The 22,691-nt window shown below is 45.0% G+C and overlaps 1 protein-coding gene across 7 annotated transcripts in view; it reads left to right on the forward strand.

The window, feature by feature from the left end:
• SV2B (synaptic vesicle glycoprotein 2B) overlaps window positions 1-22,691 on the forward strand; it is a 180,720-nt gene that overhangs the window by 133,893 nt on the left and 24,136 nt on the right. For all 7 annotated transcript variants that reach the window (XM_032342104.1, XM_032342105.1, XM_032342103.1 and 4 more), the window contains 7 exons: window positions 2,815-2,995; window positions 3,286-3,437; window positions 10,119-10,252; window positions 11,539-11,628; window positions 18,636-18,746; window positions 19,558-19,646; window positions 22,318-22,482. In XM_032342104.1, coding sequence (XP_032197995.1) covers window positions 2,815-2,995; window positions 3,286-3,437; window positions 10,119-10,252; window positions 11,539-11,628; window positions 18,636-18,746; window positions 19,558-19,646; window positions 22,318-22,482 — 922 coding nt within the window. The remainder of the gene's footprint in view (window positions 1-2,814; window positions 2,996-3,285; window positions 3,438-10,118; window positions 10,253-11,538; window positions 11,629-18,635; window positions 18,747-19,557; window positions 19,647-22,317; window positions 22,483-22,691) is intronic.

Genomic DNA, 22,691 nt, shown 5'->3' on the forward strand with positions numbered 1-22,691 from the left:
CTCTGTGTTTATATAATGCCCAGCACATGCCTTTATTGGAACATTGTTTCTCATCAGGAGATGATCATATAATGTATTGTTCCTTCCTTGAAAGGAAGGAACCAGGCCCCACTTAGCAAGCCATTCTGGGGATGAGCAAACAAGGAAAGATTAATTCTTTCCTTTCTTCCCTTCCTCCCTTCCTTTCTTCAACATCTATTTCTTTATCCCAAATGTTATTGACCATGTATCATGAGAGTATCGTTCTTTAAGATGAATGGGGTATCGGGAATTCTTGACAAGGAGTTGAGCTGAGGCCAACAAAGTTTGGAAGCTGAACAGACCTAACTTGGAAAGAAATGTTCCCTCTCTGCTCTGGTCTAGAAGTCTAAGTTCCCAAGTACAAGGGCTTATGTGAAATCCTACTTTATGTTGGGTTGGTGGTGACATCCCTGTGGTCCATCTAAAAGGGAGAAAAGGACAGGGCATCTCAGATACGAGGCTCCTGACTACGGCCACCATGTTAAGTGGGTTACCAAGTCAGAGGAAGTAGAACCCAGTTCTTTCCTAGGGAGGGCATGGTTAGGCGTGGACAGAATTTGGGTCTTTTCCAATTGGTTGGGGTATCAGATGCTAATTGGAAACCAACATGGAGATCAGGATCTCAAGACCAGGCACAAAGCCAGTTGTGTGGACTGGAGCCACCAGGTAAAAGTAACAGGGAGGCTATTGCCTGACCCTCATTCAGGCTTATGTGGTGAGCACGAGTCATGGCAGCAGAAGATGGATGTAAGCCCCCATCAATGAGTAAGGCAGTCCTGCTGGACACAACTCACAATGGCTAAGAACTGAGCACGATTAAGTCTGCAGGAAACTAGATGTTAGAGACCGTGTGTTGGTCAGGGCTGGATCGGAGATAGACTCATAGTCTAGCAGGGCATACTGACCCACACATTATTACGACACAGCATGACACATAATATGAGTTGTATTTGCAAGTCTTGACTCATTTTCTGAAACACAAGTGCTGGTGACCTAATATTAGTGGGAAATTACTCATCACATTTTCTGAGCTGGGAGACTGGTGAAATAGTGTGGAGGGGGGACCCTCACCCTATTACTTCTCTGTGGGTCCTCTGAGGATGCAGAGAAATGGCAGAACCAGGAACATGGACTCACCAATTTCCCTTAGACATCCCCATGGTTGACTTTTTTCAGGTCTTTGCCTGAATGTCCCTCTCAGAGAGGGCTCCCTGAACCATCTTCTTTAAAATTGCTACCTCCTACCCTGGCTCTTCCTATTTCCCTCCTTCATATTATTTTTCTCTAGAACTCTTATCAGTCACCCACTAACTGTATATTTTACTCATTTGTTTATTATCTCTTTCCCCCAACTGGAATGTAAGCTCTGTGAAACCAGGGATTTTCATGTGTTTGGACCCCACTGTAACCCCAGTAACTATAAGAATGCTTACTTAGTAATAGACATTTAATAGATACTTTGTAGACTCCTAGACATATTCCATGAAGAAACAGCATAGAGGGAAATGTGAAAGGAAATAGTATCTTCCGTAGCATAAGGCTAAGAGTTACAACCCAGGTGAGTGAAGAAAATCTTTGTGAAGACCGTTGACAACACCAAAGTTAAAATTTCTTTTCATCTCATAGAATCAGATGATAAAAGAAGGAACTCTGTCATGGGGAAGATAAAACAGAGCATAGTCAAATCTTTCCTTTTGGGGACCAGCTTCAAGTTCATTAACCAGCTAGTTGAAGCTCTTTGTTTTATGTTGGCGCTTTTTGACACACATCTGCATAAATAAAGCATCTGCAGGTCCAGAGGCTTCCTTTCTGAGAAAGACAGTTCATTCGATTTACAGTTAAGGCTGGGGAAAGGATTCTTCCATAGTTTGTATCCAGTTATTTTCTCCTGGTGAAGGATGGTCTGCAAAGTTTCCTCCTACTTCCCCGCCATCTTGTCCCCCCCCCCCCCCCCCCCCCCGGTCTGCAAAGTTTCCTTCACAGGTAGAGTAAATCAGTATACACTCAGCACCATTGTTGATAATTAGTAAAAGCTCGGTATTTAGCAGGAAGGAGTTGTCCGTGTGCTTCTGGAGATAGGCCACGTCTGTGAGGGTGCTGACTTTCACTGGAAGACCATAAACATCACAACAACAATATATGATATCTTAAATGAATTGATCTTATTATTAGAAGGCAAATACAGGTTGCATATGTTAAAGAAAGGAAAGCTCACTACTAGTCTCTTCTGCACTCCCCTAAGGAAGCTGAATATAGGTTATAGCATGGAGGAGGTCTCTTTTGGGAGTCACAAAATAGCCAGGCTTGTTGGTAATTGCTGTTTTACGCTTGTACTTTTTTTCTTCCTTCCCATGTTCCTTACACCCTTTTGGCCATTTTTTTCCTGGAAATTCTCTCTTTAAACTTACCCCTGCAGGTAAGGATTTTTATAACACAAACACTCTTTTTTGCTTAAAAATAAAATGACAACACTGCCTTCTGCAGATTATGCCTTTAAAGACCCACCTTCAAGAAAGGTGCATCAGACTGAGCTATGGTTGATTTATTTTAGGATGTGCGTGTATGTATCAATCTGTGAGGCTATTTTTTTGGATAGCATTTTTAAGAATTTGAATTTGTACAGCACTTCCAATTTGCCGTGAACATCTGTTGGAGTCCACCTTTTATGTCTGGGACACGGGATTTCTAGAATGCCTAAAAATAGGCATCGGATTTTCTAGCACATTGCGTGGTTTCTAATGTCTTGTCTCTTCTTTCCTCCCTCTCTTATCTCCCTCCACCCCACTCCTGCAGGGCTGATAGTCTACCTAGGAATGATGGCCGGGGCCTTCGTCCTGGGGGGCCTGGCTGATAAGCTGGGGAGGAAGCGAGTCCTCAGCATGTCTCTGGCCCTCAACGCCTCCTTCGCCTCTCTTTCCTCCTTCGTGCAGGGATACGGAGCCTTCCTCTTCTGCCGACTCCTCTCAGGCATAGGGTACGTACGTGTAGGGCTTTGCTGCTTTTGCATGCACCCTGCTACTCGAGCTCTCAGTGGTCCTTCCAGAAAACCTTGGACTAAGTTTTGTGTTTGACTTCAAAGATATTATGTCAAGGCTAAACCTTAGAAAAAGGTTGTAAAGTCAGTGTATAAGGTCAAATAAACCTGACCCTGCCTTGGTCGGTCTTTCAAATTCACAAGGGTCGGGTATAAAGCAAAGAAGCTTCTGCTATGACCATTTGTAGCATATGACTCGATTCTTTCTTTTTGGCATTTTCTTTATGCAGGATTGGGGTGCCCTGCCCATTGTTTTTTGCCTATTTTTCTGAATTTTTATCTCGGGAGAAGCGAGGAGAACACCTTAGTTGGCTGGGCATCTTCTGGATGACGGGGGGGATCTACGCGTCTGCCATGGCCTGGACCATCATTCCACACTATGGTGAGTGCCCAGCCCTCGCATAGCCCAGGCGCCCTTGTTACTATGGTAACTGCCTCCAACAACATCTCCCGTCCTTAACATCATTCCCCATACTCACACACGGTATGACTTCGATCTTTCTATGGAACTTCCAAACCTGGAGACACCTCACTAATTTCAATACACACATCTCTCTGGAAATAATACAATCTGTTCTTTCTCGCTCCCTCCCCTTCCATTCCTTTCTTCTTTTCTTTCTTTTTTTTTTTTTAAGGTTTATTTATTTATTTGGCAGAGATCACAAGTAGGCAGAGAGGCAGGCAGAGAGAGAGAAAGAGGAGGAAACAGGCTCCCCGCTGAGCAGAGAGCCCGATGTGGGGCTCGATCCCAGGACCCTGGGATCATGATCCGAGCCAAAGGCAGAGGCTTTAACCCACTGAGCCACCCAGCCCCTCATCTTCTTTTCTTCCTTTTGTTTGAAAGAATGTTGATCTTTATCTCCCCAGCCCTCCTCCCCCAGGCAAGTTAGGCAGTTAGGCTTCAGGAACCCCATCTAATAGATGATGTAACAGAAGCCAAGAGATGTTAATGACTTCGTCAAGGTCACGTCTTGAAATCTTGATGCACTGCCTGTCTCCTGCCCCCATGCAGAGCTCTTGTGTACTTTCCACTCTAGTGCTGCTGTCACTCTTGTTTGGCCACAGAAGTGGAGGAACCCTTACAGACAAGGTCTTGGATTCAGCCGGGACACATTTTATTATCTTGGGTAATTGCAAAAACTGGATTTTCTGAAACAGAGACCTGGCAATGCTTACTTCACAATTGGTTTTGTTAAGAGTAAAGTAGGGAGAAAGCAGCAGTTTTGAATTTGATTATTATGTCTTTTGAGCATCCTGGGCAATAAATGCACATTAGCATCCTTCAAAGTTGTTTTTGGTAAACCAACGATGATGGGTGTAGGCTTTGTTCTCATTTAGAATCCTGCAGACAACTGCCCTGAAGCTAACCAGTGCTTCTCTATGCATGGAACTCCTTGGTGTCCTTGTTTGAAATCTTATCCTCTTTGTGTATTCTGAGGTGATGGAGTCTCCATCACCTTTAAGAAGCAGCTTTGGTGTAGACAATGCCTACTCTATTAGTCAATGTGACCCTGGGTGCATTATGCTGGTAATCTGACAAACCCTGAAATCTCAGTGATTTAACACAATAAAAATTTCCCACACTTGTAAAGTAGGGCAAATGTTTTGATCAGCAGGTGGCTTTCCTCCTTCAGTAATACTGGGGCTCAGACTCCTTCCTTCATGCGACTAAAGTCTCTGCTTGGAGAAAGACCATAGGCAGTTGTACATGGGAGGTTCTGAAGACAGGCTGCCAAGTGGACCCTGTCCTCTCTACTTACAACCCACAGTCCCCAAATCTGTAATACGATCACCCCTACTGCCAAGGACCCTTGTCAGTGTAGTCTTGCTGTGTGCGAGAAAGTAGAGGAAATGCATTTGGGAAAAGTAATCTTTGCCCTATCTAGTCTTTGAGAACCCACTGGGTTTTGTACAAGTAACAGAGAGGAAATAAGAATAGGAACAATGAAATAAACAGCTGAAGCATTTTCCAGATAATCCTGTCACCAAAAGCAGTTCTCCATCATTTTAGATACAAAATCACATTACCCTTAACTAACATCCTTTCTGCATTCTGCCCTTCCCCCGAAGGCACACTTGACACACACAGTACACTCCACCCATTGTGATGTTGGTTATATGGGTCAGAGGAATCGCTTATCCTCCCCTAATTCTTGCTGTATTATTTACAACTGTTAACAGGCCCCCATGAGTGAGCTAAGAAACTATTTCCACATTTAAATTAAGTGAGTAAAAATTAGTTTGGGGGGGGGTGGCGGGGGACAAATAAAATCTTAATAAAAGTGAGTCAAAATAGCGGTGCTGTGTGACTGCGGACAAGTCACTGCATCTTGTCCTGGAGTGAAGAGGGAAGGAAGCAAAATGTAGAATTTCATGCCAGCCGTCCTGCGCGGTGATTCCCGGGATGCAAAGGGGAGTGCTGAGAATAGGTTTAAAACAATTCTGGCACTCGAGCGAACTGCCTTTCCTGCAGCATCAACAACTTCAGCGACCTCTCTGCAGACTGCTTGCTCCCCAAGGGAAGCCTGCCCTCACGCTGGACCAGGGAGACTCCCACTGGCTCAGCTTAGGTCATATGCCCATCCTCAACTACACCCCAGAGGATGCCGGGTCCGGATTGGTTTGGTGTCTGGATACTTCCTTCCTCAAATCCTGCACGGATTGGGGTGGGGGAGGTCTGTCCCACTCTGGCCACGTGTCTGCAGATGGTGGGGGCCACAAGGTGCCGGGTGTTATAACAGGGCCACTCACAATAGTCACTACCTGCTGCGTCACCTTTTCACTTTGCTTTGCACACACTAGCACACACCCATGTCTGGGGTATGGTTACTAAGAAAGCAATACAAAGAATCAGGTTGGAAGCGTGTTGGCCAAGACTGAATGGGATGCCCATGGCAGAGGGGCCATGTGGCTCGTCGCTGGTCGCTGCTGGCTGACATCAGGGCTTGTGATTCAATATTTTACCCCACAGAGATAGGATGTTTCTCCTGTTTGCATATGAAATCTGTGACTTTTATGTACCCCCCCTTTTTAAAAAAAAGGTTTATTTGTTTATTTATCTGACATACAGAGAGCACAAGCAGGCAGAGAGGCAGGCAGAGAGAGAGGGGGGAGCAGGCTCCCCGCCAAGTGGAGAGCCAGATGCGGGACTCGATTCCAGGACCTTGGCATCATGACCTGAGCCGAAGGCAGAGACTTTCACCCACTGAGCCACCCAGGCGCCCCTTTTATGTCCCTTTTAAAGAGTGAAGGCTCTTGGGCAATTAGGCTTCGTTGAAACAAGCACTAGCTGGACAGGGAGGGGGGACGACCCACCCGAGAAACATGATAGAACTAGAATCACAGTCTAACAGGAGTGATTATTTACTTTAAGCCTCATTTTACCAGGACCAGATGTTTCGTCCAGACTGAACAGACATTTGATAATATTTCTCAATGTCCCAAGACATTAATGCTCTAAACACCCCTCCACTCAGCAGGGACAAGCCAGGGTAACAACAGAAAGGAGACTGGTGTTTGTGTACAGCTTATGCAACCCATTTAATTGCTTTTGCAGGAATGAAATGATGGGAGGCCTTGGCATTGGGAATTTGGGTGACTGAGTCATTGAGAAAGAAAATTGCAAAAGTCAGAATGTTTTCCTGGGAACTCATGGTCACAGCCCAGAAAAAATTGGATATATTATGGAAGATTAATGCCTATTGTGTTCAGCACCACCAGCTGTTTGTGAAATCCTGACAGAGAAAAGTAGGACAAGCTAAAAGATCAGTGAACAGAGCCATCCCTGTCTCCAGATTAATAGTTGTTCCATATATTTGGAAGCAGTGCACTGTTTAATTTTATTTAATTTAAGGTCCCAAAGACTACCTCATGAATGCAATAAAAGCAGATTATTAAGATCACCATAAAAACCGCAGAGGCATGAGGGAATAATGTATTTGACATAATTTACACATATTACCATAAAGAAAAATTTGTCTTAGGCAGCATACTTTATAAACATACCTACTTCTTCTCTCCTTTCCTCATTATCCACCTGAGTTTGACTGCTATGTAGTTTTGATCAACTTGACTTCTAATTCTTCCCCAGTAGCTTTTGGACATGAGTGGGGAAATGTGTAAATAGTACTATGGTTTTATCTTCCTCTGTCTAGTGCTGCTGTCAGGAGAAAGGAAAGGTTTTTTTTTTCATTCAAATGAAAACCAACAAACCCCAGGAGAGCATGCTGTGCAAAAAGAGGTTTGATTCTGGTTGAGAAAGTTGGATGATGTGTGTATCGTGTGGCCAAATGTGTCACGGCGGCTTCAGTCCCACGTTTTCCTACCCGAGATTCCCCCTGGTGAGCCCTTGAGTTGCATAGACTAGGAGATACCAGCAGAAACAGCTGGCAAGTAGAGCAAGTTGAAATGCAATGGGCTAAGAATCCAGGGCAAGTAGAGGAACTTGAAACACAAAGAGCGGAATAGAGCATTCAAGACATTCACTGTTCACCACCCAGCTGGCTCCATGGTATATGTTTACATCTAGACACACCCCATTTTATTGTGCTTCGCAGATAGTAAATGGAATAGAGATTTTCATGTCGCAATAATGATTACCCTCCGAACTTTAGAAATCGATGCATTCATTTATACAGTTTTGTCTTTAAAAAAAAAAAATGCTGTTGGCATTGTCTTTGGAGCTACTTGGAGTGGCATGAGAAAACCAAGTCATTGTATAACCCAGGATGATTTGATCATTTATTTGTTTATTTTTAAAAGATTTTATTTTATTATTTTTAAAATTAACATATAATGTATTATTTGCCCCAGGGGTACAGGTCTGTGAATCGCCAGGTTTACACACTTCACAGCACTCACCATAGCACATACCTTCCCCCAAAGTCCAGAGCCCCACTCCCTCTCCCTACCCCCCTCCCCCCGGCAACCCTCAGTTTGTTTTGGGAGATTAAGAGTCTCTTATGGTTTGTCTCCCTCCTGACTCCATCTTATTTCATTTATTCTTAAAAGATTTTATTTTTATTGATTGATTGATTGATTGATTGAGAGAGTATGAGTGGGGGAGGGGCAAAAGGAGAGGAAGAGAGAATCTCAAACAGACTCCCCGCTGAGCGTGGAGCCCCATGTGGGGCTCGACCTCAGGACCCTGAGATCATAACCTGAGCAAAATCAAGAGTCAGATGTTTCACTGACTGAGCCACTCAGGCATTCCATAACCTTGGATTTTTTTAAACAATTATTTTGTTGCTGATACTCATCTATTTTAGTCAACAACTTTGGCACTGAATATCATATAGCTGTTTCTAAGCAAATCAAATCTACCCTCAAAACAGAGGAATTATTATTGGCTGTCAGAAGGTTTTGCAGTTAGCAAATCTGTGATGGTGGTGTTATCTGCCGTCGATAGCTGTGAAAACCCCCAACACAGTATGGTGTGAGAGAGCCAGGATTTGTACTCTGATCCCCATGACTGTGAAAATAGAGGCTCTTTCCAGTGCTATCCATTCCTTAAAAGAGGGAATTTGTGACCCATGAGGATATTTGAAATAATGTTTTGCAGATCCAGAGGCAATTTCTAAAAATGTATTTTAGAAATGCTTTCAAGGGGTAGCCTAGGTAGCTCAGTCAGCAAAGCATCTGCCTTCTACTCAGGTCATAATCCCAGGGTCCTGGGATGGAGTCCTGCCTTGGGCTCCCTGCTCAGGCAGAGAATCTGACTCTCTCTCTCTCTCCCTCTGTCTTTCCACCACACGACCCCTGCCACTTATGCTTGCTTTCTCTTACACTCTCTCTCAAATAAATAAAATCTTAAAAAAAAAAAAAGAAATGCTTTCAATGATGAGTGTTAATTAGGAGCTAATCCTATCTTCATTTCCATGATGATAGAATTCATTTGAATTTAGAAGCCCTGTCTTTTTAAAATTAAAAAAAAATTAATATAGGCATACCTTGGAGGTATGATGGGTTTGGCTTCAGACTACTGCAATAAAACAACTATCAGATGAATGATTTGTTTTCCCAGTGCATCTAAAAGTTATGTTTATACCAAACTGGAGTCTAGTAAGTGTGCAGTAACATTACATCTAAAAAAAATGTACATACCTTAATTTAAAAAATACTTTACTGCTAAAAAATGCTAACCATCATCTGAGCCTTTGGCAAGTAGTAATCACTGATCACAGATCACCATAACAAATGCCATAATGCAAAAAGTCCTGAAATATTTGAAAATTGCCAAAATGTAACAAAGAGAAACAAAGTAAGCAAACGCTGATGGGAAAATGATGTCAGTGGACTTGCTTGACCAGGGGTACCACAAACCTTCAATTTGTAAAAACTGCAAAATCTGAAAAGCACAATAAATTGAGATATGCCTATATTATGACTGATAGCGCTTTTCAGAGTGTGGTCTCGAACCCTTGGCATTAGAATCACCTGGAGCTGGTATTGCCCTTTGACGTGGGAAGAGGGAACCCCACGGTCCTAAGGCCCTGATCTGGTTTTCCTTCCCGGAAGGCAAGAGGTCTGTGAGGTACGATCACCTCAGGGGTTCCTTTTCATCCAAATCATGCTCTGGGTACTCAGAACCCAAGAATCCCGCTAACTCTAGGAATCGGACCAGGACACCTATTCTCACTGTGTGGAGTGTGATGGGTTCACATGTACGAGCATGAGGCCCTTCACTCGGTGGAAGGGGCCAGGAGAAGAAATGAAGGGGTCTCAAAAGGATAGGTCACCACCTGGCCTTCCAGATCTTTATTTGTCAAGGCAAGGGATAGAACATTCGTTATTAACAGGTTTTTTAGCTTGAATTTCAGTGGCTATAGAGAAATAGGGGACGCCGCCCAAGGCCCTATACATGTCAGGCCTGGCCAGCCCTGGGGGGTTGTTGAGATGCACATTCCCATGCCTGTTCCAGACATCTGCCTCAGAAGCTTTGGGAACAGTCAGAGGTTTGCATTTTAACCTGCTCCGTGGGTGAGGTCTTGTGCCCTCCTTTGAGAGCTGGCGCTTTAAGGTCACTATAAGGTCATGTCAGAAATCCTCTGACTGTTCTCCACAGGCTGGGGCTTCAGCATGGGCACCAATTACCACTACCACAGCTGGAGAGTGTTTGTCATCGTCTGTGCGCTGCCCTGCACCGTGTCCCTGGTGGCTCTGAAGTTCATGCCAGAGAGCCCGAGGTTCCTGCTGGAGGTGAGTCCGTAACCCCCAACCCCACCCTGTGTGAGACCCATTGGCTGCCCCCCACTCCAGCTTGCATGTTGCACACCACCCCCATGTCAGCCTGCCTGGACCATCGTTACTTCTGGCTTTAGTGCCATCTGTGATGGCTGCACAGCCTGAATTCACAGACTGTCAGAGGCGGAAGGGGCCTCCTGAGGCTGCTTCCGGCACCCCCTCTCTCCAGAAGATCTTCAAAGCTGTGGGATGTTTTCTCAAGTTGGGAAAATGCGCGTCGTCCCCAAGCCCATCAGGACTCTTAACTATCCTAGACCCCTCCCCACTGGAAAGCTGCTCCTTGTGTCTTGAGAGAAGAGTCCTTCCAACTTGGGGGGCTGCTTGTGTTTGCAGGGATCAGACCAGGCAGGGCTTGCAGAGGAGCCATAGGACTCAAAGGCTCCTACACCTCCAATTCCGAGTCCACTCGTATGTCTCCTTCTAGATCTTACTACAGAGTGATCGTCCTCGTCAAATTCCCTTGTGTCCTGTTGTCAGGAACAGACACCGCAGGGAGTTTTTCTTTAGCCAGGGATCTCTCACAAATTTACCCTTTGTGGTGTGTGAGTTTTCTAGGGCTGCTGAGACAAAGGATTTTGTCACCAGCAGAGTGGCTTCAAGGAACAGAAATTGCATCACAGTTCTGGAGGCTGGATGTCCAAAATCAGGGTGTCCGCAGGGCTGCGTTCCCTCGGAAGTCTGTAGGGGAGTCCTCCCTTGCCTCTTCCAGCTTCCAGTGCTTTGTTGGGACTCACTTGGCCTCCTGTCTGCGTCATCTCATGCACTGGCCTGCCGCGTCTCTGTATTCACATGCTGCCTTCTTAGAAGGACACCAGTCGAACTAGATTAGAGGCCCAGCCCACTCCGGGATGACCTCATCTTCATGACCTCTGTGGCAACCCTGCTTCTAAACAGGGTCCTATTCCGAGGTCTCTGGGGCTGTGGGGACACAATCCATAACAGGTTGCTTCTTTGCTTTCTCTGCTCAGGGAGGAACGTGGATGCCACCCAGCAGTGACTCGACCTTAAAACGAGGCGTGTTGTACTGTGGAATGGGAATAGTGTGTAGACACCTCAGAGGCATTACCTTAGTATCCTCCCAAGATGGGCGGGGGACAGAGACTTGTCCCAATCCTTCCCAAGCCCTGGGTGGCAGTGTGTCCAAGTCTGATCACCTCACACTTAGGGTTGGATGCCCCCCGTAGGGTTTCCACCCCTCGTCAGTAAAGGATTTCTTATGCCTCTTTCCTTGCTTTTACCAGATGGGCAAACATGATGAAGCCTGGATGATTCTCAAGCGTGTGCATGACACCAACATGAGGGCAAAAGGGACCCCCGAGAAGGTGTTCACGGTGAGTGTGTGGCACCCATGCCAACCAGAGGGGGTCTCTCCTCTTTACTCTTCTGGCTTGCTAAAAAATGAATTTTATTCTATTATTATGATACTATATTAATTTGACAAAGAGAACTTACCAAAGGGAGAATAAAACCCTGACATTCCTATTATTGTGTCCTAATTTTTGTTCAGGTTGATAGATATCCTTGTTAGCACTAATTGTTCAAAAAAAAAAAAAACACACTGAAAGAAAAAACTAGCTGTGTTTATATGGGGATAAGGATATGTACATATATTTATACCTATCTGTCTATCTATCTATCTATCTTTAGATAGATAGGGCAGGGAAGGAGGGCAGAGGAGAGGGAGAGAGAGAGAGAATCTTAAGCAGGCTCCAAGCTTAGCACATGGGCTTGATCCTATGACCCTGTGATCCTGACCTGAGCCAAAATCAAGAGCTGTTCGCTTAACCAACTGAGCCAGCCAGACACCCCTCCATCTACTTTTTAAAAAGAGTATTCATTAACATTCGTGGCATTCATAATTATCTTTTTAACGAACATTAATGTTGGGAATGTTAACACAGTCTTCCTAAATATGTCCTGAATGCTGGAAATTTATTTACCCCGTCTTATTATCTTGTTCCTGTAAATATTGTCACAGTGAACATTTTCACACACATAGTTCCTTTTCCTTCATGTTCTCGATTTGTTTTCCAAGATAGATGCCTAGAAATAAAATGAGTGGCTGAAAAGCACTATTACTTGTATAGCTTTTGAGTTATATTGCCAGATTACATGATTACATCTCAATAAGGTTGTGCCCGTCTACTGTGCCACAGGCAACAGGATAGCCATTTTTCTCCTCCAGCATTTTGTTTCTTCCTAGTTTAAATAGTGAAAAAGTAGTGAGCAGTGATTTCCATGAAGATGCCCTATTAGGTATCAGGATCTGTGCTCCCCGACCACGCTCTATCGCCAGGGAGGAATGCCTGCCCCGGTGCGTGCCTGTTTTGGATAACTTCCCTTCAGGCTGACTTCAAATCCATTTCCACTAGGAAGCCCTCCTGGGTTAACCTTGACTCTTACTCTGATTCACTGCTTTTGCAGCTTTGGCCTCTGCCATTGACTCTGGACAGCATACTCCTCCTTGTTCACTGCTGCTTAGAAGCCCTGGTTCTCAGGCAGGACCACATAGCTAAGCATCTGCATCCTGGAGCCTGACAGTCTGGGCCTAAATCCCAGTTTTTTTTTTTTTAAGATTTTATTTATTTATTTGACAGACAGAGATCACAAGCAGGCAGAGAGGCAGGCAGAGAGAGAGGAGGAAGCAGGCTCCCCGCTGAGCAGAGAGCCCGATGTGGGGCTCGATCCCAGGACCCTGAGATCATGACCTGAGCCGAAGGCAGCGGCTTAACCCACTGAGCCACCCAGGTGCCCCTAAATCCCAGTTTTGATACTTTCTAGTGGTGTGGCCTTAGGCAGGTACTCCCTTTGCCTCAGTTTCTCTGTTGGGAACAGAAGGATAATAATATCTACAAGTATGGTTCTGGTAAGGATTCGGTTATCTGCCTTGAAGCAGGGGCTGCATAGATGTTAACTATCATTCAAAAACATTATGACACAGGGTCCTGGGTGGCTCAGTCAGTGAAGCATCTGCCTTTGGCTCAGGTTGTAATCTGAGGGTCCTGGGGTTGAGACCCACATCGGGCTTCCTGCTCAGTGGAGAGTCAGCCTCTCCCTCCCTCTGCTGCTCCCTCTGCTTGTGCTCGCTCTCTCTCTGTGTCAAATAAATACATAAAATCTTCTTTAAAATTACATGACATATTTTTTCTTAAATTAACTCAAGCAAATAAATTTTGTTGCTGTTCAATGGCCTACTTCCCTCAATTCCATGCTCCTAAAAATATCTAAAATATGGGACCAGTGCTTTTATCACAAACATTTATTGAGAAGCATAACCAACAGAAATAGTTGTGATGAAAGATGTTAATTAAGGATGTAGATGGTTCTCCCCAGTCCCTTCTCCCCACTGCTGTCTGTGGTGAATTATAAGGCTGCAGCTGGACTGCAGGTGTGGACACCAGATGTTAGCGGGGCTCCCCCGCCCAGGACCTGGGTGCACTTGGTTCAGTCCTGCCCCACCCACCGTCCCATCAGACTGCTCTCCAAGCTCCTGCTTCTTCCTGAGAGATGTCTGCGTGGTCTTCTGTCTCTGCCTCAAGCCTCTGAATTCACATCAGCTGGATTGGATTGTGTGTCACATCAACGTGGTGTGAAACACACACACAGACACAAAGATGCATACACACACACTCACAGACACACACGCATCATACAGACACACACAGACACATGTATACAGATACACGCATGTACACAGACACACACATCACACACACAAACACATATCACACACACATACACATGTATAGAGACATACACGTGCGCATAGACGCACACACATCATATAGACACATAGAGACATAAACATACATACAAACACAGACACACATATACAGACATATACACGTGTATAGACACACACACACATATAGACATACACAGAAACATGTAGACAGACATACACATGTGCAAAGACACACAGACACACACACCATACTGACACACAGACACATGTATATAGACGTACACATGCACACAGACAGAGAAACATGAACACATGCATATACACACACATATGATACAGACACAAGGAGACAAACTCAAACATACAAACACATACATACAGATACACAGACACGTGTACACAGAGCTACACATGTACACACACACATCATACAGACACATAGAGCCATAAACACACACAGACACACAGACACACACATACAGACACATGTATACAGATATACACATGTACACAGACACACACGTCATACAGACACATACACATATCATACACACACAGATACAAAAAGACACATGTATACAGACCTACACATGCACACACACACACATCATACAGACACATAGAGACATAAATGCACACACACAGACACACACATCACACAGACACACAGACATGTGTATACAGACATACACGTGTGCACAGACACATAGACACATACATCACACAGACACAGACACATGTATACAGACATTCACATGTGCACAGACACACAGAGATATAAATACACACACATGCACACAGACACACACATCATACAGACACATAGACACCCAGACACACACACATCATGCAGACACATAGACATAAACATACATACAGATACACACATCATACATATAGACAGAAAGACACATAAACACACATATACACACATATCATATATACAGACAGACACATGTATACAGGTATACACAAGTGCACAGATACACAGAAACGTAGACACACCTCACTCATACCAAGTATTTGCCAGTTTAATAAACTCCACGATAATTCGAGAAACTTCCTCCCTGCCCCATCCTCCCTCTTATGAGCTTTTCCTCCTCCTTTTTCGCCTTCCCTCTCTTTCCCCTGTTCTCCCTCTGGAATATGGCAAATTCTCCTTGGCTCACCGCAGGGCTCACACACTGGTCCTCCCTGGCATTCCCTGACCCGTCAAGCAGTCTGTTAGTGTATTTATTCCAAGCAAACCCATAGCTCTGCTGAGAGAGTCCTGATGGGTGACGGCTCTACCCCTCATTTGTACGCCTGTCCTTGCCTGCCCAGGAGACTAACCCCTTTCTGGTCTTCGTCTTACCCTGGTGGCCTGTGCAGCATCTCATACCCAGTGGCTTCCCTGACTCTTGCTTCTGGAACAACCACTTCTAAATCAACCTTGTGAGCTTGCCAGACTGGGAGTCCTTTCTAGAGAAGTGATCCCACATTCTCTCCTCACAACGGGGTTATCCTTAAGCAGCCTGATTTTGAAGAATGAGATCTTGGCAAGGAAATCAATAGAGCCTCCAGTTTCCAAAGGCAGAAGCTAAGCCTCTCACTTGAGCACGAGAGCCCCTCCCCTCGGGATGGCCACGCATCCCCAGGAAGTCAGAGATTCCAGATCCCAGAGCTGGAATGTGAACCGTGGGTGGGCACTCTCTCTTACCCACCCTGCGGGCTAGTCGTGCGTCCTCACCTCTGCCGTTAGTAGTTTTCAACTCATGCGAAGGAGAATCAGAACAGTTGTGGCTTCGGCATTCCCTGCTGACTTGGCGATCATATTAATTGGGTAGAAGTGGATGACTGGTTGGGCCAGGGGCAAGAAAAGAAAGGAACAACCGGAAAATGTTGACAGGTTAGAGAGCAGAAGCAATCAGGAGTGAACTCCTTCCTGACGGGGTTAACTGCTTGGCTCCAGAGTGCTCCCCACAGCAAATCATGCATTTTTTTTTTTTTAAGATTTTAATTATTTATTTGACAGAAGTCACAAGTAGACAGAGAGGCAGACAGAGGGGGTGGGGGAAGCAGGCTTCCTGCTGAGCAGAGAGCCCGATTGGGGGCTTGATCCCAGGACCCTGAGATCATGACCTGAGCCGAAGGCAGAGGCTTAACGCACTGAGCTACCCAGGAGCCTCAAATAATGCACTTTTGATTGTACTTGGAGATCCACAAAGGCTAGGGTCCTCACCTTGACCTTCATGCCGCTGGGGTTCAGGACCCCTACCCTGAAGTACCGGCACCTTGGCATACTGAATATCTTAAGCGAAGGAGTTTGAGAAAGTGCCAGAAGTGGGAAGATCACTCTGACCTTTCCCACGGACCCTTCTTAGGTCATAGATCTCCTGTGTGAAGTGACTGCCCCTGTACCAGGAGGAAGAAGACGTTCTTATCACCAGAGATCGGGGGAGGGTCAAGGAGGCTGCACCAGCAAACCTTGTTACATCAATTCTTTTTCCTAGTTACTTCTTCACCATTTACTACCCTAAGCCCACATCCCTGTGTCTTTAATTCCTCACAAACTCATTGTTTCATGGCCTCAAAGGTATAAGAGTTTTCTGCTCTGGTCACATCTTCAGGCTTTCATTCTCTTTGGAAGCCTCCCTTGTCTGTGTTAAAATTCGATAAAATGTGTAGGCTTCTCTCCTGTTGATCTGTGTTTGTCAGTTCAATTTTCAGACGCAGCCTGAGATGCTTAGAGGAGCTGGGCAAACTTCTTCCTCCCCTCCGAAGCCCTAGGTTTCAGCCATCCCATTGGCTGGCCGCCTCACAGGCTTCTGATCTGCCACCTGGCAGGTGTCCCCAGTAAAACGTTCTGCAGGCCTGTCGTGAACACTGGCCATATTTTGATATAGACGCCAACAAAAACAGTATCTTAGTTAATTGTAATTTAGAGTAATTTTGCTTGAGGCTGTCCATTCACCCACTCCCAAATCCCTAGGGAATCGAACGGTTTTTTTGTTTTTTTTTTTCCCCCCTAGGAGTGCCAGAAGGAAAACATTGCACTTGAGCGGATATCTTAATGCTTTTGAATATGATTTTACACATGCTTCCTGATTTGATGTCATCCTTGCCCGGTGGCCTCTTTTGACCGCAATGAGGGCTCCCGGGCTTCCTGGGGGTGTTTGACGGCAGGAAGTCCAGCTCCAACCGAGAGTTCTGTTGCAGACCCTGGGTGTGTTCACTCCCCTGCATCCTTGTCAGAGCCCAGGCAGAGAGATGTGCGGAGGAGGCACACCTGCAGAGGAGGGTAGGGCGGACCGAGGAGGCTCTCAGGATGCTCTCGTACTTCCCAGTTTCAGGAAGACCATGGATGCTTTTATCAGACTCTCAAAGGGGGCACCCAGCCCTCCCCAGACTTTAAGAATTACTGTTTTTAGGGTTTAGAAGAGCACGGCCATGCCATCCTAGACCTCATGCTCAGAGTTAGAGTCTGTTGTCCACACCCAAGGGCTGTTTTTTCCCTTGTGCATTGCCAGCCTTATCTGTGTGTCTCTCTCTGTTTCCTCCCCTTCCTTCCTTCTCAGATGGCAGAAGAAAGCAATGGAGATGCTTGTAGAACTAAAATTTTTTTCCCTAGACAATAGTTCATTGGAAGGGGTGATGGCAATTCTGATTTTTTTTTTTTTTTGAGTGTGCTCCTCCATTTTCCTCTGAATAAGTCTGCAAGCATGGACCTTGCTAACTTGGCTAACCATCTCCTTAACATGATGGTTAGTTACAAAATCTAGTGGTTGCTTTAAACACTAGGTAACTTGACAATCACTGTCTGGGTGAGTTAGGATTGAAAATTGGGGCTATCTGCCGACACTGGACAAGTCAATGCTTTCTGGGGCCCTTCAGTGGGGGAGCCGAGTTGTATAACCCTATTCCCACTCCCCATTTCTTTGATTTCCATTAGAAAAGCCAGAGACAGCAAGGAGGACATGATTTCTCCTATTCTGGTGTGCTTTTAAAACATCTTAAGTAGCAGGGAACCTGGGTAGCTCAGTGGTGAAGTGGCTGACTCTTGATTTCAACTCAGGTCACAATCTCAGGGTCCTGGGATGGAGCCCTGCTTCAAGCTCTGTGCTCAGCGGGGAGTCTGTGTGAGGATTCTCTCTCTGCCCTCTCCTTCTGCCCCCTCCCTGCTTGTGTGCATGCTCTCTCTGCCTCACTCTCTCTCTAAAATATATAAATCTTTAGAAAAAAAAAATCTTAAGTAGCAACCTCCTCCCCCAAAACACACACACCATTGCTTGCATGGGTTCTAGACTTCTGTGATGTTAATTGTTAATACCTATTAAGGACAGACTTGTGAATTTTAAGGTGGGCTCAGCTCTACTGTGGGCAAATCAGATATACATGGTAATTCAGCATATTATCACTGATGAATATAAATTTCTTAAAAGCATCGTCTAGTCAAAAGATGGATTCATCTTGTCTACAGGGGGATATATCTCCCTGAGAAAGAGTCTTTAAGAGAGGCCATGTACATCTTTGGTTAAGAATCACAGAACTAGAGGATCGTCCAAGTCTCCTGTAGCCTTTGATATGTGCCATAAAATTAGTTACATTAATTAAACATTGAAAAGCCTGATACAGAGTGGGGTTACGATTCTCTAGACCATCTTTGCTTTGCAGGTTTCCCATATCAAAACTCCCAAGCAAATGGATGAATTCATTGAGATCCAAAGTTCAACAGGAACTTGGTACCAGCGCTGGCTGGTCAGGCTCAGCACCACTTTCAAGCAGGTATGATTGGGAACATGTCGGGGATGAGAGGGAGGACATCTGGAACCCTGTAACTTCGGTGGATGAAGGCTAAAGACCATGAACCCCCCCTCCCCCCCCAGTCAACCCAAGGCGGCGTGATGGGGAAGGAAGTGCCCTGGATGGAACGTTTGGGACACAGTTGTGCCTGCTCATCACCCACCATGTTGTTTGAGCCAATGTCACCATGACTTATCTAAACCTTAGTTTCTTTTCTTTGCTCTTCCTTCCCAAGGCAGAGATTTTGAACACTGGTGAAATGTCTACTGTCAGTAAACACCCTTCTCTCTACGTAATCTGTAGGAAGAAAGGAATGAGTGAAGGAGATGGCCCTTTGGGGTGTGTTGGTGGCTTTTGAGAAAGTCTCCAGGAAGGGCAAGGCCATTTCTCTGGAGAAGGGCCTCCTGTAGCCAACTCAGCTGTCAAAGCACCGAGGCAGCCAATGAATGGTTGAATGGTTATTAAGTGTTGAGAATATCACCCATTCCCATGGGCGAGGAGCAGAGCTCACTACTCAAGGTTACCCAGTGTCTTGAAATCCCAACTCATTGTGCTTTTGATGATGTATGATTGTGTTCCCAGGGAAGATGCTCTAGGACTGTCATGTTAGAGGCAGAGCCCAAGCAGTAAGAAGAGAAGAGGCTTTGTTATTTGAACAGATTTGCTTTCTCTGAGAGATCATGTTGTCCATTCTCTCTTGGGATCCTAGAAAATTTATCAGAAAATTCTAGAAATGAGCTCTTTCAAGTCACAAGCCTCTTGATTTAATAACCCTTCTATGTGTGGGTTACAGGTCTGGGATAATGCCCTCTACTGTGTGATGGGGCCCTACAGGATGAACACGCTGATTCTGGCTGTGGTCTGGTTCACCATGGCTTTAAGGTAAATTCTATCATAAACTCTTTAACTTCCCTAAGCCTCCAGCACCTCCTTTGTAAAGCAAAGATTACAATTAGTTCTAACTCTTAGAATCTAGAAGCTTTTGGCTGCAAGTAAAAGACAGCCCACTCTCATGGCTTCTACAACAAGGAGGCTTTTTGTCCTTTGTAATAAGAATCCCATAGAGAGGCAATCTTTACGAGGGGTTTCAGCCCCCGGCTCCATCTCCTGGTGGCTCCTAGATGCCTGTGCACTTCTTGGCATCCTGTCAATGTGGGAAAATGTCCCGAGGAGGAAGAGGCTGCCTCTCTCTGAGCTGCTTCTTGTAGCAGCAAGGAAGACTTTCTCAGGAGCTCCCCCCTGCACAAACCCTGCAGCCTTTCTCTCTATTACCCAGATGTGTGTCACACCCCTAGTGCCAAATTACCTGGTGAAGGAGATGGGCTTCCCAGTGATTGCAGACTAATCAGGGTTTGTGTGTGGGCTGCAGATATTGTTAGCTTTCCTGAGGGTTGATACCCAAACAAAATCTAGTTTCCAAGGAATGAGTAGAGAGCCAATACTGAGAGGGCAGCTGTCAGTGGCATTGTGGCTATGGGATAAAACAGTGAGACTCTGTGGCACTATGCCCTACGATAATGAAGATAGAGTGTGATGGGAATGGTGATTAGCTGGCTCTTTTCTTAAGTGGTAGAAGAGTCATTTCATGCACCTCCAAATATCATGACCCTCTTTATGCCACTTAAGCCACTGAAAGCGTTATGAGACTATTTACTGTATAAAGGAAACGCTTGCATTAATTTCTGGCACTAAGTAAGTACTCAATTAATTGCTACTATCAATGAGGAACTGTCAATGAGATTTAAAACTTTCATCTGTGAACTTGCTTGGTTCACCAACACCTGTGCCCAAAGGAAACAAAATGGGGTCTAATGACCTCTTTGACTCATGGAGGAACATGGGGAGACATGGACCTCCTGCCCATGAATAGGTACTGTTTCTCAGTACCTATTCATGGAAACCCAAATGGGTAAAGTGAAGAGGAAGCTGGAGACCCCCCCCCCCCCGCCCTGCTCACTTATTCAAAGTGAGGAGGGAACATTTCAGAAGCCAAAGATGGTGGACATGAGGATTCAATTCACTGAGAGTTCTAAAATATGTCTTGTTCATACTTACTTATAGCTGATTTACTTTTGTTGACTAGATAATGCATTTTAAATGTTGAAACAACCGAGAAATACATGTACATAGCTTTCCGTAGTGTAGCACCACACTGTCTTCAAACAGAGCCTTATTGCTAGACTCTTGGGAAGTCCTCAGAGTTCTATTTTGAACAATACATTTTGAACAATGAATAATTGTGTTTGTAAGCAACTTTGTACTTGAGGGGGCTCATCGATGGAATAGGTTTCTAGAAATGAGATTATGGAGTCAAAGGGGGTAAATCCAACAGTGATTTTTTTTTTTTGACATGGAGATGTGGTATTGTACAATTTTTCCTGCAGTGTATGAGAGCATCTGTTCACCCACAACTGAGTAGTTCAGAATGATAATGGTGTGGCTTTAATTTGCATTTTTCCTATTATGAGTGGGACGGAGCATCTTTTTTATTTTTTTATTTTTTTCCCTCAGTCACTTATTTATTTATTCATTTATTTTCAGTGTAACAGTATTCATTGTTTTTGCACCACACCGAGTGCTCCATGCAATCCATGCCCTCTCTAATACCCACCACCTGGTTCCCCCAACCTCCCACCCCCACCCCTTCGAACCCCTCAGATTGTTTTTCAGAGTCCATAGTCTCTCATGGTTCACCTCCCCTTCCAATTTCCCTCAACTCCCTTCTCCTCTCTAACTCCCCTTGTCCTCCATGCTATTTGTTACGGAGCATCTTTTTTAAATGTTTAGTGGCCAGTTTTTTTTTTTCTTTTTAAAGATTTTATTTATTTATTTGACAGAGAGAGATCACAAGTATGCAGAGAGGCAGGCAGAGAGAGACGAAGGGGAGCAGGCTCCCTGCTGAGCAGAGAGCCTGACACCGGGCTCGATCTCATGACCCGAGCCGAAGGCAGATGCTTTAACCCACTGAGCCACCAGGCGCCCCCGTGGTCAGTTTTTTGAGTTGATGATCCTGAGTTCGGCAGGTATAAAGTCAGATCATCTACAGGTGGATGTAGTTTTGCTTCTTGCTTTGCAATTTTGTATCCTTGCAATTTTGTATCTCTTTCTCCAGTCTAACTGAGTTAATTAAGCCCTACGATGTGGTGGTAAAGAGTAGTCTTGATGATACATGTCTGGGTCTTGTCCCTGACATGAGTGAAGATGCCCCTACTCTCCACATGAAGTGAGGTCTGTATTTTCTTACATGTTAAGGACGTGCCCACCAATTCCCAATCTATTGTTTTTTTTTTTTCTTTTTAAGTCAGGAATGAGTTTTTTTTTTTTTTTAAATCAAATGCCTTTTCAGAGTCTATGGAGATGGTCATGATTTTGTCCCTTAGATCTGTTCATATGAGGAGTGATAGGATGGCACTTAGTAATTGTCTTAATTTCTAATAAAGAACCGTATTCGTACATTTTAAATGAGCTTGATTTACGTCACGTTAGGGATGCAGACTCTGATCACGAAAGAATTGCCTATCGCAGCTCGAATATTCTGTCTTCTCTTTTACAGCTACTACGGACTGACAGTTTGGTTCCCTGATATGATCCGGTATTTTCAAGATGAAGCCTACAAGTCCAAAATGAAGGTGTTTCTTGGTGAGCACGTGTATGGTGCCTCCATCAACTTCACGATGGAGAATCAAATTCACCAACGTGGGAAACTTGTGAATGACAAGTAAGTGAGAGACCATGAGCTTTCCCCAGATCGAGATGGTGGTCTGTGAGGATTGCTCTTGGGAGAGAAGCTACTGGAAAGAGAATTCAATATGGCAGGTGAATGATCTCCAAAGTTCTTGGAGTACCTCAGAGACACAATGAGGCCTAGTGGCCTCCAGGCATCCTTAGTCGTCTGACTAGAACTTATTCATCCAAGGATAGAGACAT

This window comes from Mustela erminea, chromosome 5 (assembly GCF_009829155.1).
Source record: "Mustela erminea isolate mMusErm1 chromosome 5, mMusErm1.Pri, whole genome shotgun sequence".
Taxonomy (NCBI): Eukaryota; Metazoa; Chordata; class Mammalia; order Carnivora; family Mustelidae; genus Mustela; species Mustela erminea.